The following is an 18,555-nucleotide window of genomic DNA, read 5'->3' on the forward strand; positions in this document are numbered from 1 at the left end:
CTAGATGCACTTTTTATGTTCCAAATAAAAACGTCTGATAAAAGAATACACTATTTTAAGATGCTTTGTAGTCAAAACATTATGTATGTTTAGACTCCAAAAATCAAGATGAGATTTTGATAAATAGCAGACATTTTATTTAAATAATGACAAATAAACTTTCAGAGTCACTAGATGGATCTATGACCCAAACAAAGGGGTGTACTATAGATGTGCTAGCCTGACCAGAGCAGCTATGCTGCTCTAACTATAACTATAGTCTTCCAAGTACCAACTCACAAGAAAGTAAGAGAGTACATTTCCATTACCTTTCATTCATTTAGCAGACACTTTTTTTTTATTCAAAGCAACTATACAAATAGTGCATATAGTAAGTACAGCAGATCACGGGTCAGAAATGTGTGTGTGGAGTTTGGTTTAGGACAAGCAGTCCAGGGTAGCCTGTGGCTTTGAAGTGTGAGGAGCACTGTTTAATAATGTGTGTGTCTGTAATGTGAGCGTCTGTAATGTGTGTGTGTAAAGTCAGGCTGATCGTATCAATAGGCACAGCTGTGGTTGTGCAAGTTCCCCACCAGGATCCATTAGCAAAATCCTTTCACCAAAATGAAGCATTACCATCCAAATGCATGTTTGTGGTCCACCTCCTTGGCTAGATTGGAATGGTAATATTTCAGTTAGAGGTGAAAACAAGTGATGATGGTGAGCTGATGGTACTGTTAGCATACTCACTGAACTCTGCCTGGACAGAGGGGGGGGGGGGGGGGGGGGGGGGGGGGATCACTGGGAGTTAGGCATGGCTGGAATGTAGGGTGTGGTTGTATAGTTTACACACATTTTAGTAACACAGCCTGACCATAATTGTATGTATTGTTTCTCATCTATGTCTCCAGTTTATGCTTGAGGAGTATGATGTGTTCTGCAAATGTAGCAGTTAAAGACTGTTGTAGTCAGTGTTGGATAAAATATGTGCTTTAATTTTACGTTTATTTTGACCAAATCATGCAATCGTTTTAATTGAGCATTATGTTGCAGTGACATGTGTTGTTATTTGAATCCAGTTTTAATGTGGTCCCTTCAGCTAGCAACTGTAAGCGAGATGTCATTTTTGCTATACACTTAAGCAATTGAGATGTCATTGTTGCACTGTAGTTGCACTGTTGCACATATGTTTGCCTATTATTTTTATTCACCGCGCCTGTTAGCTGAGACATGGTAACTTTGCTATGAGGCAAGTAAATACAGACTGTTACTTGACTGACCACCGGAAACCTGTAGAACTATGAACATATGAGTATGAACTTATGATCCTTGATCTTGAACTACTTTTTATGGACACTAATTGTGCGTCGTTTTAGATAAAAGCGTATGGTAAATGTTTAAAACGGCTGCTTTAGGGGGCAAGATCGACCAGCAAAGGTGTTTCTTTAAGTTAACTGGTGGTTTTGTGTCATTGTGTGACAAGGTAGGCTACTCCCGCTTTGTTCGCTAGACGAGGTGCAAATCGCTATACTTGTCTCCCCGCACACCTATGAATGTGAATTACCCGGTGATCAACAGGAGCTTTTTAGAATTTGACTTGCGTACCGTCCGTACCCTTTCATCGTAACCACATTTTAGATTTGATTTGTAATTCCTCCTCACCACATGACGGCAGTGTGTGCATGTATTGCGACTACAGAACATCATATATTTGACGTGGTCCCTTTAACAAGTTGACTCTCTCCAGAGAGAACCCTGTCTCCGCTCACGTGGAGTTCTGACCCGTTCTGTCCGCGTGCTGGCAGACTTGACGGAACGAGCCAGACAGTCAACGACACTCACATCTCAACTGCCAGCGGTGTGGGTCTGGGGCATCCACCGGTTTATCATATTTATTCATAACGAATAGATCAAACTAGCTAGCAAGCAAAGTTGCGATCTAACCAGAGGTGTTGTCATATACGTTTAGCCGACCAAATCAAAGATTTAGGCGCATATTTCCCGGTACGAAAGCCCTTCTGTACAGTACAGTAAGGGCGAACCTTGGCGAAATACACGTTTGTTTTTGAACAATAACATTTCAAAGCATCAGATCTTGGTGAGATTTTGGACAAGCCAAGATGTCAGAGGAACTGGAGCACATTCTCTCTCAGCTCACTCAACCTGACAATACGATTATTCAGCAGGTAAAATGATCCATCACGCTTTATGGATTTAGGAAACTTTCTCGTTACAGTAGCTGTTATGGTTTAACTTGACCTGTCTGCCAGAATGCCAACCAACTGCACTACTGTCACTGTAGCTAGCTAGCTAAAAACTAAGTACAGCGGTTATGATGGCGGTTGTCATCGATGTGTCCAGACCAAGCAAGCTAGCTAACGGTAGTGAGTCTCACTCTATTATCCTCTTTTCTGTCACCATTCATGCCAGTAATTTAACCAAAATCAGTTTTGTTTCACCCCCTTTCTAGGCTACGGCGCAGCTGAAACAAGCTTTTAAAGACCCAGCCATCATCCCTGCATTATGTGCTGTCATGACCGGTTCACAGAACCCACAGGTGAATAATCAACTTCCTGTTCAAGTCGACTCCCTCATCCGAACTTGAACATTAGTTTAATAACCGGCTCGACTGTGAAGATGTTTGTGTCGTGCTGACGGTGTGGCTGTCTCCTAACCGTCAGATCCGCCAATCAGCTGCTGTGATGTTGAGGATGAGGGTGAAGAAACACTGGAAGAAGATCAGCCCTGATCACAGAGAGAGGTCTGTTTTGATCTCATCCTTAACAGACGTGTTTGTGTTGGTTTAGCTATCACTGTAATTAACATTTATGTTGATTTCTCTCCTTTCACAGTCTGAAGGCAGTGGTACTGCAGGCTTTCACCCAGGAGACAGAGTAAGATACTGTTCACATTGAAGTAGTAGACTTCCCAAGTGAAAAGCGATAAGCATAGACAACATCTGACAGTGAAACAATCTAGCAGTGGAACACTTCAAACTCTCTTGTCTTAATGTCTGGTCCGTTACTTTTCCGTTAATTTCAATTTGATACTTTTATCCAACAGCACTAATGAATAGAGCACACTGCTCCTTGACTCAAGTAAGTGTGTTGTTTAACCAGGTGTTTGTGTTGCAGGCATGCGGTGCGCCACTCCCTGTCCCAGCTGAGCGCTGTGCTGGTGAAGCACGAGAGCCCAGACCGCTGGCCTGCCCTGCTGGATCTGCTCAACCAGTCCACCAGCTGCAACAACCCACATGACAGACAGGTGGCGCACCTCTCCCTCCCTCTGGGGGTTCATCACTTCATACTTCAGCTCCTAGTGGTGGATCTCTTCAAAGTGTATTGAAGTCTTTATTTACCGAGTGTACAGAGTGAAGGTGTCATCTGGACACTGAGCCTGAGATTAAGTCAACAACATGGCTGCATTGAGATATCAGTGCTGTGAGATGTGGTATCCAGACAGACAGACAGACACACAGCCAGACACAGCCAGACAGACACACAGACAGACACACAGACAGACACACAGACAGACACACAGACAGACACACACACAGACAGACACACAGACAGACAGACACACAGACAGACACACAGACAGACAGACACACAGACAGACACACAGACAGACACACAGACAGACACACAGACAGACACACAGACAGACAGACACACAGACAGACAGACACACAGACAGACAGACACACAGACACAAACAGACACACAGACACACACAGACAGACAGACACACAGACAGACAGACACACAGACACACAGACAGACAGACACACAGACAGACAGGTCACATTAAGGACGCTGGGTTTCTCCTGCCTCCCCTCAGGTTGGCCTCCTCCTCCTCAGTAAAGTGGTGGACTCGAACCCGGAGCCCTTCAAGCCACACTACCGCCAACTGCTGCAGCTGTTTGGCACCGTGCTGCAGGACCTGAACAACCCCACCGCCATGTATTACTGCATCCTCACCCTCACCTCCATGACGGCCTACACAGGCACCGAGGAGATGGTGGGTCCCACACCACACCAGCTCAGACCAGGCCTCGCTCTGGACCTCTGGGCCAGTCTTCCCTCCCCCCGGTCTGTACTGAGGGGTTGTGTTCTGTTGGTCTGTTTCAGAATCTCATGCGCTCCCTGGTTCCCAAACTGATCACTGCTCTCAAACACCTCATCAAGGCTGATCAGGTAGGCTGACATCCAGTTGTGTCTTCCTGTCAAGAAATACAATTGTATGTTTTTTGCTTCTTGTAAGGGATAGTGATGTGTGTGTGGTGCAGGACCAGGCCAGTGAGGCTATGGAGGTGTTTGATGAGCTGATGGAGAGTGAAGTGTCCATCATCGTCCCTCACATCAACGACATTGTCCACTTCTGTCTGGAGGTCAGCGTTGTGTCCTGCGGCTGTGTCTCTGCCACGTGGGTTGTTGGAACAATGTGGTGCTCATGCTGTGTGTGTGTGTTCCAGGTGAGTGCTGACACCACTCTCAGTGACTCTCTGCGTGTGAAGGCTCTCTCCTGCATCGCTTTCCTCATTCGGCTCAAAAGCAAGGTAAACAAACCCAGTTATGAAGCTGGACCCACGCCTCTCTCCCCACGCCTCTCTTCCCACGCCTCCCTCCCCACGCCTCTCTCCCCACGCCTCTCTCCCCACGCCTCTCTCCCCACGCCTCTCTCCCCACGCCTCTCTCCCCACGCCTCTCTCCCCACGCCTCTCTTCCCACGCCTCCCTCCCCACGCCTCTCTCCCCACGCCTCTCTCCCCACGCCTCTCTCCCCACGCCTCTCTCCCCACGCCTCTCTCCCCACGCCTCTCTCCCCACGCCTCTCTCCCCACGCCTCTCAAGAGCCATTAGTGATGCTGCTCTCCTCTCCTCTCAGACGGTGCTGAAGCAGAAGCTGCTGAATCCCATCCTGCAGACAGTGTTTCCTGTGCTGAGCGCAGCGCCCCCTCCTGGCCAGGAGGACCCAGAGGACGAGGAGAACGATGACGAAGACGATGTGGATAACGAGAGTCCCAAACACTTTGCTGCTCAGGTTCTAACTCCACTCTCGCTGGTTACAGAACACTGAAGTCAAATAAGTCCCGAGATACTTGAGTTGAAGTGAAATCTTATTTTTGTCATTTTTTCCTTGTAATGAAAAGGTGATTGATACCATGGCCCTCCACATGCCGCCAGAGAAACTGTTTCAGCAGCTGGTGAGTGGCCGTATAGAAGTTGATCACAATCAATAAGTTGAACTGACCCTTTCACAGAGAGCTAGCCTGGTGGATGGAGGAGTAGCTCTGGTGGTGACCTGTGTGTGTGTGTACCAGATTCCCCTCACCCAGGCGTGTAGCTCTGGTGGTGACCTGTGTGTGTGTGTGTGTGTGTATCAGATGCCCCTCACCCAGGCGTGTAGCTCTGGTGGTGACCTGTGTGTGTGTGTGTGTGTGTGTGTACCAGATGCCCCTCACCCAGGCGTGCCTGGCCAGTGACAAGCCGTATGAGAAGAAGGCAGGCCTGATGTGTCTGGCTGTGCTGGCCGAGGGTTGTGCTGACCACATCCGCACCAAGTACGTCTCACACCATAGATCCTCTTTACACCTGTCAGTCCCATGCCCTGAAGATGACTGTGTGTGTGTGTGTGTCAGGATGCTGTCGTCCATGCTGCAGACAGTGTGCCAGAGTCTGTCAGACAGTAACCAGGTGGTTCGCAGTGCTGGGCTCTTCGCTCTGGGACAGTTCTCTGAGCACCTGCAGGTCAGGCCTCTACCAGCACACTAGAGGACACCTAGAACACTAGAGGACACTAGAGGACACCTAGTACACTAGAGGACACCTAGTACACACTAGAAGACACCTAGTACACACTAGAGGACACCAAGTACACACTAGAGGACACCTAGTACACTAGAAGACACCTAGTACACACTAGATGACACCTAGTACACACTAGAGGACACCTAGATGTGAGCCTAATGTGATGATATGCACCTGCCCACCACAGTAAATTCCTTGTTTGTGAACATTTACTTGGCGATGAAACCCGATTGTGACCTCTCCCCCCAGCCGGAGGTGAGTAAGTACTCTGCAGAGCTGATGCCCCTGCTGCTGGGGTACATGTCAGGCCTGAACCAGGCCAAGATCGGACACGTCACCAAGGCGTTCTACGCCCTGGAGAACTTCCTGGAGAACCTGGGTGAGCCATGCTGGTCCACCTCACACACACAACATTCTGTCACCTGTGTGTGTGTGTGTGTTCAATCAAACCACAAACACTTCGACCTTGCAGTGATCCGCCCCCTCTATCTGCCCCCTCTATCTGCCCCCGCTAGGGGAAGAGATCCAGCCCTACCTGGCCACCCTGATGGACACCATGCTGTCTGCTCTGAACCATGCTGACAACCTGAAGCTCAAAGAGCTGGCTGTCTCTGCTATAGGAGCCATAGGTACACCTAAACACACTGAGCTTAATCCTAGCCTCAGTACAGCTGTCAATAGAGATTATAAAACCAAGTCTAGGATTAGGCGCAATGGATGTCCAGGAAGTTGGCGTGTGTGTGTTGACCCTGTGTGTGTGTGTGTGGTCCTCAGCTAATGCTGCTAAGGAGCTGCTGGTGCCCTACTTCCTGCCTGTCATCGACAGTCTGAAGGGCTTCCTGACTGACACCCGTGACGAGATGCGCTCCCTGCAGACCCAGGCCCTGGGTGAGACCCTGACCCTCTCCTCCCCTGACCTCTGATGCTGTCCTCCAGTCTAAATACGTCATATGTCAGGACTTGCTGTCTTAGCGCTAGATCATTTGACTGCAGATCAAGAGATCGCAGGTTCAAATCTTCCCCTGTACGTAGCTTTGGGTAAAAGTGTGTGCTAAATGAAGTCCTTGTGGTTCCTGTTGTGCGTGTGTTGCTGCTGCTGCTGTGGGGCCGGCAGACACCCTGTCGGTGCTGGCTCGCACCGTGGGCCAGGACGTGTTCAGCCCCCTGGCTGCAGAGTGTGTCCAGCTGGGCCTCAACCTCATCGACGCCGTGGACGACCCAGACCTGCGACGCTGCACGTACGTGTGTGTGTGTGTGTGTGTGTGTGTGTGTGCCCTAGTCAGGGCTGACAGTGCTCTCTCTGGGTGCAGGTACAGCCTGTTCTCTGCTGTGTCCAGTGTCAGTCCAGCCTGCCTCAGCCCCCACCTCACCACCATCACCACCACCATGCTGCTGTCTCTCAGGTCCACCGAGGGAGTCACGGTCAGCCTCACACACACACGCACACATACACACACACACACACACACTCACACACAGACACACACACTCACACACATGTACATACACAAATACACACACTCACACACTTGTGTCCTGCCAGGCTCACCTGGAGGAGGACAAGCAGTTTGTCCTGCTGGACGATGATGATGATGATGACGAGGGAGACGCCATCTTGGAGGATGAAGCTGAGACAGATGGACGAGACGTTTCAGGGTACACCATACATACAGACGCACACACACACACACACACACACACACACACTAAAGACACAACCCTCTCTAGTTGAGGAAACACTGCACTGTACACCCACTGTCCATGTTTGGACAAACCTGCCCCCACTGCTAAAAAGAAATCCTAACGGAAACACTGTGGCTGTCCTGTGTGTTCAGGTTCAGTGTGGAGAACGCCTACATCGATGAGAAGGAGGATGCCTGCGACGCCCTGGGAGAGATGGCCTTCAACATAGGGTACGCACACACACTCAGCACACACACACACTCAGCACACACACACTCAGCACACACACACTCAGCACACACACACTCAGCACACACACACTCAGCACACACACACTCAGGACACACACACTCAGCACACACACTCAGGACACACACTCAGCACACACTCAGGACACACACACTCAGGACACACAGGGCTGGTGGTCTGAGTCCTGGTGTGTCTCCTCAGATCTGCCTTCCAGCCGTTCCTGGAGTCCAGCTTCCAGCAGGTGTTCCAGCTGCGTGATGTGAGTGTTCCTGGGAGTGCGGCCTCAAGCTGTGTGTTCTGTGGATCAATGTATGAGCGTGTGTTAGGGTAGAAGTGGTGTGTGTGCTTGAATCATGTGCCCCACTACCCTGAGCGTGCTGTCCCCTCAGTTCCCCCATGAGGACGTGCGCAGGGCAGCCTACGGGGCCATGGGCCACTTCTGCAAAGCTCAGCACAAAGTCTGGCAGGAGAACCCTACTGAGGCCAACCAGCAGGGTAGCTATCTCTCTCTCTGTGTGTCTCTCTCTTTGTGTCTCTCTCTGTCTCTCTCTGTGTGTCTCTCTCTGTCTCTGTCTCTCTCTGTCTCTCTCTCTGTGTCTTTCTCCACACACACACTGTTCATGACAATGTCCTGATCTATTGTTAAACTAGCAGCTTCCCATTATGGGCATAGCTCAGCGTAGAGTATTTAACTCCTGAGCAAGAGGTCGTAGGTTCAAATCCCCCCTGTACTGTACCTCTGTTTGGATAGCAGCGTGTGCTAAATAAAGCCCTCCTTCCTGTGATGACCCCCAGCCCTGCAGAAGCTGCTGGAGGTGGCTCTGCCCAGCTTCCTGGAGGCGGTGCATGCGGAGCGGGAGCGGCAGGTGGTGATGGGCGTGCTGGAGGCCATGAACGGTGTGCTGAAGGCCTGCCAGGGGGAGGCGCTGCGGAGCCCTGGGAGGCTGCAGGAGATCAGCCACGCCATCAGAGACGTGCTGAAGAAGAGGGTGAGACACACACACACTGTCTGGCCCCCGCTCTGGACACACACACTGTACCTTGTCTAAGAGTTCCCCTCCATCCCTGCTCTCAACCCTGGTGTGTGTGTGTGTGTGTGTTCGCTCCAGACCACCTGTCAGGATGGAGGAGGAGGAGATGAAGCTGATGATGACGAGCAGCAGGTGGGACCTCCTCCTTCTCTCCACACACAGTCACACACACTCACACTCACAGACATAAACGTACTACACACACACGTACAGACTAAGCAGCTGTGTGTGTTTCAGGCAGAGTATGACGCCATGCTGCAGGAGTTTGCAGGCGAGGGCATCCCCCTGCTGGCCTCAGCCGCCCCGGCAGAGCACTTCTGGCCCTTCCTCAACGAGCTGCTGCCCCTCATCACCAACAAGGCCGTGAGTTTCCTCCCATCACCATGGAGACGGCCCCATCACCAGAAACCTGGCGACGGGATTGGTGGGAGGGAGAAGGAGATGTTTGGGACTTAGTTTGGGTTGTTTTTGGACTGTTTGGAGATGGAATTGAGTCTTTGATGGTGATGAGGATGATGAAGACGATGGTGATGAGGAGGAGGATGATGAGGAGGAGGATGGTGATGAGGAGGAGGATGAGGAGGAGGATGATGAGGATGATGGTGATGAGGAGGAGGATGATGAAGATGATGGTGATGAGGAGGAGGATGATGAGGAGGAGGATGGTGATGAGGAGGAGGATGGTGATGATGAGGATGGTGATGATGATGATGAGGATGATGATGGTGATGATGATGAGGAGGAGGAGGATGGTGATGATGATGAGGAGGATGATGAAGATGATGGTGATGATGATGAGGATGATGAGGAGGAGGATGGTGATGATGATGAGGATGATGGTGATGAGGAGGAGGATGATGGTGATGATGATGAGGATGATGAGGAGGATGGTGATGAGGAGGAGGATGGTGATGATGAGGAGGAGGATGGTGATGATGATGAGGATGATGAAGATGATGGTGATGATGATGAGGAAGAGGATGGTGATGATGATGATGAGGAGGATGATGAAGATGATGGTGATGATGATGAGGAGGAGGATGGTGATGATGATGATGAGGATGGTGATGGTGCTGATGGTGATGATGAGGATGGTGATGGTGCTGAGGATGATGGTGATGGTGCTGAGGATGGTGATGAGGATGAGGATGGTGATGGTGCTGATGAGGAGGAGGATGGTGATGATGAGGAGGAGGATGGTGCTGATGATGAGGATGGTGATGATGATGAGGATGATGATGAGGATGGTGATGGTGCTGAGGATGAGGAGGAGGATGGTGCTGATGATGAGGATGGTGCTGATGATGAGGAGGAGGAGGATGATGATGAGGATGGTGATGGTGCTGATGATGAGGAGGAGGATGGTGATGGTGCTGATGATGATGATGAGGAGGAGGAGGATGATGATGGTGCTGATGAGGAGGAGGATGGTGATGATGATGATGAGGAGGAGGAGGATGATGATGGTGCTGATGAGGAGGATGATGATGATGATGAGGATGGTGATGGTGCTGATGATGGTGATGAGGATGGTGATGGTACTGATGATGGTGATGAGGATGGTGATGGTGCTGATGATGAGGATGATGATGATGAGGATGGTGATGGTGCTGATGATGGTACTGATGATGGTGATGAGGATGGTGTTGGTGCTGATGATGAGGATGGTGATGGTGCTGATGATGAGGATGGTGATGGTACTGATGATGGTGATGAGGATGGTGATGGTGATGGTGCTGATGATGAGGATGGTGATGGTACTGATGATGGTGATGAGGATGGTGATGGTGCTGATGATGAGGATGGTGATGGTACTGATGATGGTGATGAGGATGGTGATGGTGCTGATGATGAGGATGGTGATGATACTGATGATGGTGATGAGGATGGTGATGGTGCTGATGATGAGGAGGAGGATGGTGCTGATGATGATGATGAGGAGGAGGAGGATGATGATGGTGCTGATGAGGAGGAGGATGGTGATGATGATGATGAGGAGGAGGAGGATGATGATGGTGCTGATGAGGAGGATGATGATGATGAGGATGGTGATGGTGCTGATGATGGTGATGGTGCTGATGATGAGGATGGTGATGGTGCTGATGATGAGGATGGTGATGGTACTGATGATGGTGATGAGGATGGTGATGGTGCTGATGATGAGGATGGTGATGGTACTGATGATGGTGATGAGGATGGTGATGGTGCTGATGATGAGGATGGTGATGGTACTGATGATGGTGATGAGGATGGTGATGGTGCTGATGATGAGGATGGTGATGGTACTGATGATGGTGATGAGGATGGTGATGGTGCTGATGATGAGGATGGTGATGGTACTGATGATGGTGATGGTGATGAGGATGGTGATGGTGCTGATGATGAGGATGGTGATGGTGCTGATGATGAGGATGGTGATGGTGCTGATGATGAGGATGGTGATGGTGCTGATGATGAGGATGGTGATGGTGCTGATGCCCGTGCAGCACCCTGGTGTCCAGGTCTCAGGTGTGTTCTCTCTGCAGAAGAGCTCATGCACGGTGGCAGACCGCTCCTTCTCTGTGGGCACGCTGGGAGAGACCCTGCAGGCCCTGGGGGGCGTGGCCGGGGGCCAGGCTGTGGCCGGCCGGCTGGCCAATCGTCTGCTGCCGGTCCTGGTGGGCGGGGTGAGGGACAGCGATCCTGAGGTGCGCAACAACAGCGTGTTTGGACTGGGAGCCCTGGCCCAGGCTGCAGGACCCCTCGTCACACAGTATCCTTTGGGTTAGGGTCTGTGTGTGTGTGTGGGGGGGGGTACAGGGAGGGGTGTGTGTGTGGGGTACAGGGAGGGGTGTGTGTGTGGGGTACAGGAAGGTGTGTGTGTGAGTGTCCTACATGTGTGTTCCTCAGCCGGTCTCAGAGACTACCCCATGATGCTGTCTCTGTTCTCCAACCTGCTGGCCAAGGAGGCCGACCGCAGGGTCATCGACAACCTGTGTGCTGCCCTATGCAGGATGATCCTGAGCAACCGGGAGGTCGTTCCTCTGGAGCAGGTACACACCCTTGAGCCCTGACCTCTGACCCTGACTCCTAGGTCATCATGCGTCCCTGGTGAACGTGTGTGTGTGTGCGCAGGTGGTTCCTGCGCTGGTGGGCCGTCTGCCTCTGAAGGAAGACCTGGAGGAGAACAAGACAGTGTACAGCTGCCTGGCCATGCTGTACACCCACAGCCCCGCACTGGTGCGTCGCTCCTCCTCCTCAGCCACGCTGCTGTCCTCTGCCTCTCCCCTGCCTCACCCCTGCCTCTCCCCTGTCTCTCCTTTGCCTCTCCTCTGCCTCTCCCCTGCCTCTCCTCTGCTTATCCCCTGCCTCTCCTCTGCCTCTCCCCTGTCTCACCCCTGCCTCTCCCCTGCATCTCCTCTGCCTCTCCTCTGCCTCTCCCCTTCCTCACCCCTGCCTCTCCCCTGTCTCACCCCTGCCTCTCATCTCCTCAGATCGTGAGCCAGATGAAGGCCATAGTGGCGGCCTCCAGCCAGGTCCTGGGAACCAAGCAGCTTGACGCAGGTCAGTTCACCTCCGACCCCGGTCACCATGGCAACTATGACGTTTAGTTTTGGGATCTTCTAAACGTACTGTGATGCTGTGCATTTACATTTCATATGGATTATATAGTCTGTGTACTGTGCAGGGATGGAAAATTTTTTTTTCCACCAGCCACAGTGGCCGGTGGATTTCAAAATCAACCAGCCACTCAATGTTTTTACCAGCCACTTTCTTGTTTTTAACCGACAATGTGTAACTGCATGTGAAAATTAATACTACAAGATCTACAATACTTAAGCAGTTTATTTAATCTCAGTCTCAATGAAACACTAACACTTTCTCTTTTATACATGCACAAACCACAAACTGATATACATTTCATTAAATGAGTAGGGCAGATTAAACAACAAACTAACATTCCTCCACCCATCCTCCCCAATCCCAGTACAGTTTACTCCTGCTCATCAGAATCATATTCTGAAGTTTCAGAGGTGCTTTCCTGAGTGTTCTTCTTCCACAACAGGGCGAACAGCACCCCGACGCGAAGCGGAGGGGTGTAGCTTCGCTCTGAAGGGGCTTATTTTCCCGATAATGACAACAGCGTTCTATACATAATTTCATTTACCCGCCACGGTGGCCGGTAGGTGAAACGAGTTTACCCGCCACAACACAAAATCACCCGCATTTGGCTGGTGGCGGGTGCTAATTTCCATCCCTGGTACTGTGTAGTCTGTGTTGTGTACACGGCCCTGGTCAGTGTTCAGTAGTGAGTGTTGGTGGTGTGTCCTGCAGAGAGCCAGGCCACCCTGGTCGTGATGCTGCGTGACGTCGCCCAGCGCCACGCTGCCGAGCTCCAGGGCGCCATGACATCACTTCCTGCTGAGCAGAAGACACGGGTGACGGCAGCCATCGCACAGTCATAGCACAGACAGTCTTCCACTCCTTCGTAAAAGCCAGAATACATCAAACACACTCAAAGAAGAGGGACAGGGTGACATCGACATTTGGCCAAATTCCTGCTAACTCCAAAAGCACTGCAAGGTTGCAATTTATCAACTTGTAATATGACCTTTTTAATTTATATTGTCTGTTTTCTTTGTGAAGTATTATTTTAACAAGACATTTGGTTTCATGACCAACCTGTATTGTATTTGTCTGTTTATTTTATTTTCTTGCTGTCCCCCCTCACTGACCGAGAGATTGATCTCTATTCACTGCTGTCCCCTTTTTAAAACTAATGTGATTAACATCTGGCTTTGTTGGAGTGTGAAGCAATGAACTGAAACTCATAAATGCCTTTTTCTCAGACTTGTCAGTGCCCTTTTTCATTTCCTGTCAGGCTCCCAGCCCTGTACATAAGCTACCTTTTAAACTCCACGCTAATGCCTCCCAGTCCTGCCTCGTCAGGGGAATCCAGTCCTGCCTCGTCAGGGGATCTGAACCAGTGCTGCAACAATGCCCTCACTGAACTCCTGTGTTGGCACTTTCACCAGAGGGTCCATAAGCCCAGGCACAGGGGACACAGGAACAGAACTCAATAGGAAAAAAGCCTTTATTTTTATGGTCAGTCTCAATTTGCATAGCAGTTCACTCTGCACTCATTGCCTTAAAGCTTTTGCCAAGCTTCAAAACAGTTACAAATATCTCTGATGTTGTTATTAATTCTTTCTTCTTTCATGTTACCAGCAGACTACTACCTTAGTCACCTCCACATTCTGCCATGCTTCCAGCACTTCTAACTTTCTTAGAAGATGCAAATTACCGCCATAAATTTCATTGGTGTTAAAAATGTACTAAAACAATATACAGTAAACAGTTTACACAGATAATTATTTTTTAAGAAAATAAAACTATAGTCAAGGCCTCAGAACACTATCATCTGAGGGAGTGTAGCTGGAAGCAGTCTGCCAAGCTTTAGCCTGAGAACAGGTCTGACTCTCCGGGTTTAACCACGTTCAGATGTGATTGCTCAGCTGACCAAGATGGCGAGCCGTCTCCATCACACCTCCCGGCTCCATCACACCTCCCGGCTCCATCACACCTCCCGGCTCCATCACACCTCCCGGGCCGCATCTGATTCTGGCTGTTGAGTTTCAACCTCCAGAGCCATGGTCATCTCGATAGGCTTTAGCTCGTTCTCCTCTGAAACAGACAGGTAGGAACATCAGCACACAATGATCATATTCACCGGACACTTACGCTGTGGTTTATCCTAACTAGCAGCTAGATAGTGGCAGAGATGTGAAGTACAAAAATATTTTCGTAAAACGTTTCATAAAGCTTCAAAAATATTTTCTAAAAATATTTTCGACAAAAAGTTTAGAAAGGTTGAAAGAAATATTAACGGAACAAAGTTTAGAAGAAAAAAAAGGAAGGTTAAAGTAAGTAAGGAAGGTTGTAAAAAATATTTTCGAAAAAAGGTTTGCATCATTGATGAGTACTAGAAGAATTTTTATAAATAAATAAATAATAATAATTAGTGAAATCTAAGTTCAAAACAATGTTCACTGTCTGTGAAAAAAAGTAAATAAATAAATAAAAAAAGGTCCGTTATGGATGAGTAGTATAATTTGAATGACATGACCGCTAGTCCCATGAAACAACAAACATCCCTGTCGTGCTGACGTCGTCTCAGACCGAGGCTGTTCTACCAAGTCCTCAGCCCAGCTGGGTGGTTCAGACCGAGGCTGTTCTACCAAGTCCTCAGCCCAGCTGGGTGGTTCAGACCGAGGCTGTTCTACCAAGTCCTCAGCCCAGCTGGGTGGTTCAGACCGAGGCTGTTCTACCAAGTCCTCAGCCCAGCTGGGTGGTGGCTTGGGTTATTATTAGTTGTTAGTGATGCCAGTGTGAGCTCATCTCTGCAGCGCTGTGGCATGGCAGGCCACACCTCAGAATCAGAATCAGAATGGGATTTATTCGCCATGAACGTTTGCACAGACAAGGAATTTGCTTTGGCAGGAAGGTGCATACAATAAACATATAGGGACCTAAAATTTAAATATGTTTACTATCTATACTAAGGGTACATAAACTAGCAGTACTAAGTGGGATTAGAATAGAATTAAATATACAATAAAATATAAGAGATCCTAAGCTCCCTGACAACTGGGTGTGTGTGACCAGTGCAGGCGGGCACCTGGAGTGTCACTGGCATGTTTGATAACACACCTCGATCTCTCTACTGATCTCAGGCTGTTTCTCAGTGTTGACATTTTACAGATGTGTGTGGTTCAGACCCAGCCCATGATAACGAAGAATTATAGTGTAATAATAAATACACTATTGTGAACGTACCCGTGTGTGAGTGTATCCAGGGCAGGATGTCCACTCCGGTGCGGCAGAAGGAGCGGTCAGTGTGGGACTCGGTGCTGTACAGAACCTGCTGGGTCTGCTTGTCTCCTGGGTTCTGGGCCGTCACTCGCACCTCCAGGATGGTCACCTCTCTCTCCTTCAGCTTCCCTGCCTTGTTCTTCACCTGTGTCTTCTTGGTGTCAACCCACACCACCTTCTCCTTCACCGCCGACCTGCCACACACAAACACACACGTTTGTTTTTCCTATCCTATTGGAACCCTAACTCTTAAAACGCCCTGAAAAAAGCATTTGAAGTTCTGAGACCCAGCAAAGGTGCCCCACAAGGTCAAGACCACACACACACACACACACATATCATCATATTCCGGCGCTTCATCGACCCAGATGCTAACAATACACTACTTCTAGTTACCTTCATCAAGACACATTCCGAACACTATCACATCGGCTCAATACACACACACACACACATAAAGCAGCCATCCATCTGCTTACTCCTGGATGCCCAGGTCGGCCAGGGTGGTGTCCAGGAAGGGGAAGGGCTGGTCAGCTGACAGCACCTCGATGGGCAGGGGGACGGACAAGGGGACGTCCCACTCCAGCTGGGAGCGGGCCGGGCTGGTCTCCGGGAGGGGGGACCCTGAGGGGCTCTCTGGCTCCCCCTCAGTCTGCTTCTCCACAGCCCGGCTCTCTTGGGGCTCTGAGATGGTTGTCTCTTCACCTGCCATCTGGATGGAAGCACTGGATGGCTGTCTCAGAAGCACTGGATCCCTGTTACCGACGGTGGATTTGTCTGTTGGGTTCTTGGTATTAGTCCAGCGATCAGGTTCTGCTGCCAAGGTTGTGATTTAGTTTGAAGGCTCTGTGTTTAGTCCAGAGGATGGTCCAGGGACGAGGCTGGAGCTGCTCTGGAGTGGAGGAGGAGAGCGCTGTGGGTCGACATGCAGGCAGCTCTTCCTCATGGCGCTTTAAACCCTCCGTGTGAATGTGTGTAATGTGTCACTCCAGTGTGAACTTTATTATATTGTCAAGGGGTGATGGACGGACATGTTGTTTTAATGGGTTGAGGATTCTCCTTTCTGTCTCTGTGTGAGAGTGTGACTGTGTGTAAATGCTGTGTGTGTGTATGTGAGTGTCATTGTGTGAGAATGTGTGTGTTTCAAAAAGGGTGTCCTGTCCTTATCCTAGTGTGAGGTCATCAGTGGAGTCTTCTAATACGCTAGTAAATACATGATGTCATTCACTACTTTCGTCATTTGGAGAAAAACAAATCTAATTTAGGTTGTGATGCACCTAGTTTAATGCATTTGATTAATCAATTGATTTATTTCCAGTGTCTTAAAGGTTGCAGTTCTCATTATTTAAATTACAAATTGCCATGTAGACTAGAAGAACAACGTTGTGTGATTGGATGACAGCATTTGTTTAGAAATGCAAATCAGGCTCAACCCCTTGCTGAGCTGATGAGAACACTGCAAGGGGTCAAAGACACACTTTCATAATATGTCATTGTAGAATTTCACATTTGGTAGATTTATGAACTTTAATAATCTACCAGTTCTGATTTGTGATATAGCTTCATGTCTTTGTCTGAACTCATACATATTTAGACCCTTGCTGATTATTCAAGTAGACGACCATCTTCAGTGCCCCCTCCCTTCTCTGTCTCTCTCTCTCCCTCACACACACTCTCTCCTCATTTGACAGCTGGGTTGGGGGGGACTCGCTGATTTACGTGGATTTTTGCGATGTGGTGTCACATTTTTTGTGTTTGAAATATGTGTTCATCCAATAACACATTAAAGTCCATGCAGCATCTATCAACTTGTGTGCCATTCCATGTCTTGGGTGTGTGTAGATGGGTAGATGGATAAACAGGTAGATAGTCCATATAGATACATACGTACATTTACATTGTTAACTCATACCTCGGGGGAAGTTGCAAATTATGTGCATGTTGCAGAGTAAACAAAGTCCTCTTTCCATTTACCTGACCTGAGTGTGCAACATGCCAGGACTCTCACAACTGTGTGTTGGTGTGTGATGTTCCTCTCACTCACGCTCCAAGGTGACATCACCAACAGGGATGGATAGATCTACCACACCAAGCTGACATCACCAACAGGGATGGATAGATCTACCACACCAAGCTGACATCACCAACAGGGATGGATAGATCTACCACACCAAGCTGACATCACCAACAGGGATGGATAGATCTACCACACAGATAGATATTTCCATGTAGAAGGAATTCAGCATGGCCTGTCTTCTCATGCAGCAGGCATGGGTTTCTGTTTGTTTCTGACAGAACGTGCCAGGTAGTGGACTCAGGAGAAGCGCGTCACTACAGTTGGGTTAGGGTGTTGCTATGATATGACAGGGTTAGGGTTAGGGTGTTGCTATGATATGACAGTGCCCTGTGACTCTGTGGTCTTGTGTGTGTTGTGGGTCTGTTCTGTCCAGTGGAGATCGAGTTGCTTCAGACTGACCTCTCTTCCTCAACGGCGGTTCTAGACCAGCTCTTGCTCAGTGGCGGTTCTAGACCAGCTCTTCTTCAGTGGCGGTTCTAGACCAGCTCTTTCTCAGTGGCGGTTCTAGAACGGCTCTTCCTGAGTGGCGGTTCTAGACCGGCTCTTCTTCAGTGGCAGTTCTAGACCAGCTCTTCCTCTCGGCTCTCAGGCCGTCTGGGGACGTCTCTGTAACACCGCGTCCCTTCTTGTCACCATCTGAGGTCACCGTAACCTCTTGTTCCAGAACAAGCTCGACCTTCACCGCTGGCTCTGTGCCATTGCAGTGACACTCTACATTCAGAGAGACTGACTCAGTCCACTGCCCTGTTCCTCCAGTCCTCAGTTTAATTGTACCGAGTGATTCAGGCATGAGATCACATGTGATGTTCTGCCAGACAGGCACTATGTCATCATGGTGAGGGATTAGGTCATAGGTCAGCCTGCCTGGCCGAACT

The 18,555-nt window shown here is 49.5% G+C and overlaps 2 protein-coding genes across 2 annotated transcripts; one reads left to right on the plus strand and one right to left on the minus strand.

The window, feature by feature from the left end:
• The first annotated feature begins 1,782 nt into the window (after positions 1 to 1,782).
• Positions 1,783 to 13,581, plus strand: ipo4 (importin 4). Its single transcript, XM_067251353.1, has 30 exons — positions 1,783 to 2,165; positions 2,450 to 2,536; positions 2,661 to 2,740; positions 2,832 to 2,873; positions 3,114 to 3,243; positions 3,820 to 3,999; positions 4,110 to 4,175; positions 4,268 to 4,369; positions 4,454 to 4,537; positions 4,866 to 5,021; positions 5,131 to 5,184; positions 5,432 to 5,541; positions 5,620 to 5,728; positions 6,038 to 6,167; positions 6,304 to 6,417; positions 6,563 to 6,676; positions 6,903 to 7,026; positions 7,099 to 7,210; positions 7,332 to 7,444; positions 7,624 to 7,701; positions 7,922 to 7,979; positions 8,110 to 8,215; positions 8,516 to 8,709; positions 8,830 to 8,883; positions 8,989 to 9,114; positions 11,277 to 11,503; positions 11,651 to 11,783; positions 11,866 to 11,970; positions 12,225 to 12,294; positions 13,066 to 13,581. Exons 1-30 carry the CDS (start codon positions 2,100 to 2,102, stop codon positions 13,194 to 13,196), a joined length of 3,255 nt encoding a protein of 1,084 aa, XP_067107454.1. The 5' UTR covers positions 1,783 to 2,099; the 3' UTR covers positions 13,197 to 13,581.
• Positions 13,582 to 13,827: 246 nt separating this feature from the next.
• Positions 13,828 to 16,451, minus strand: si:ch211-196f5.2 (uncharacterized protein LOC556372 homolog). Its single transcript, XM_067252135.1, has 3 exons — positions 16,083 to 16,451; positions 15,568 to 15,797; positions 13,828 to 14,415 (listed from the first exon to the last, which is right to left on the minus strand). The coding sequence occupies exons 1-3, from the start codon at positions 16,313 to 16,315 to the stop codon at positions 14,327 to 14,329; spliced, it is 552 nt and encodes a 183-aa protein (XP_067108236.1). The 5' UTR covers positions 16,316 to 16,451; the 3' UTR covers positions 13,828 to 14,326.
• Between the last annotated feature and the right edge of the window lie 2,104 nt (positions 16,452 to 18,555).

This window comes from Osmerus mordax, chromosome 15, assembly GCF_038355195.1.
Source record: "Osmerus mordax isolate fOsmMor3 chromosome 15, fOsmMor3.pri, whole genome shotgun sequence".
Classification (NCBI taxonomy): domain Eukaryota; kingdom Metazoa; phylum Chordata; class Actinopteri; order Osmeriformes; family Osmeridae; genus Osmerus; species Osmerus mordax.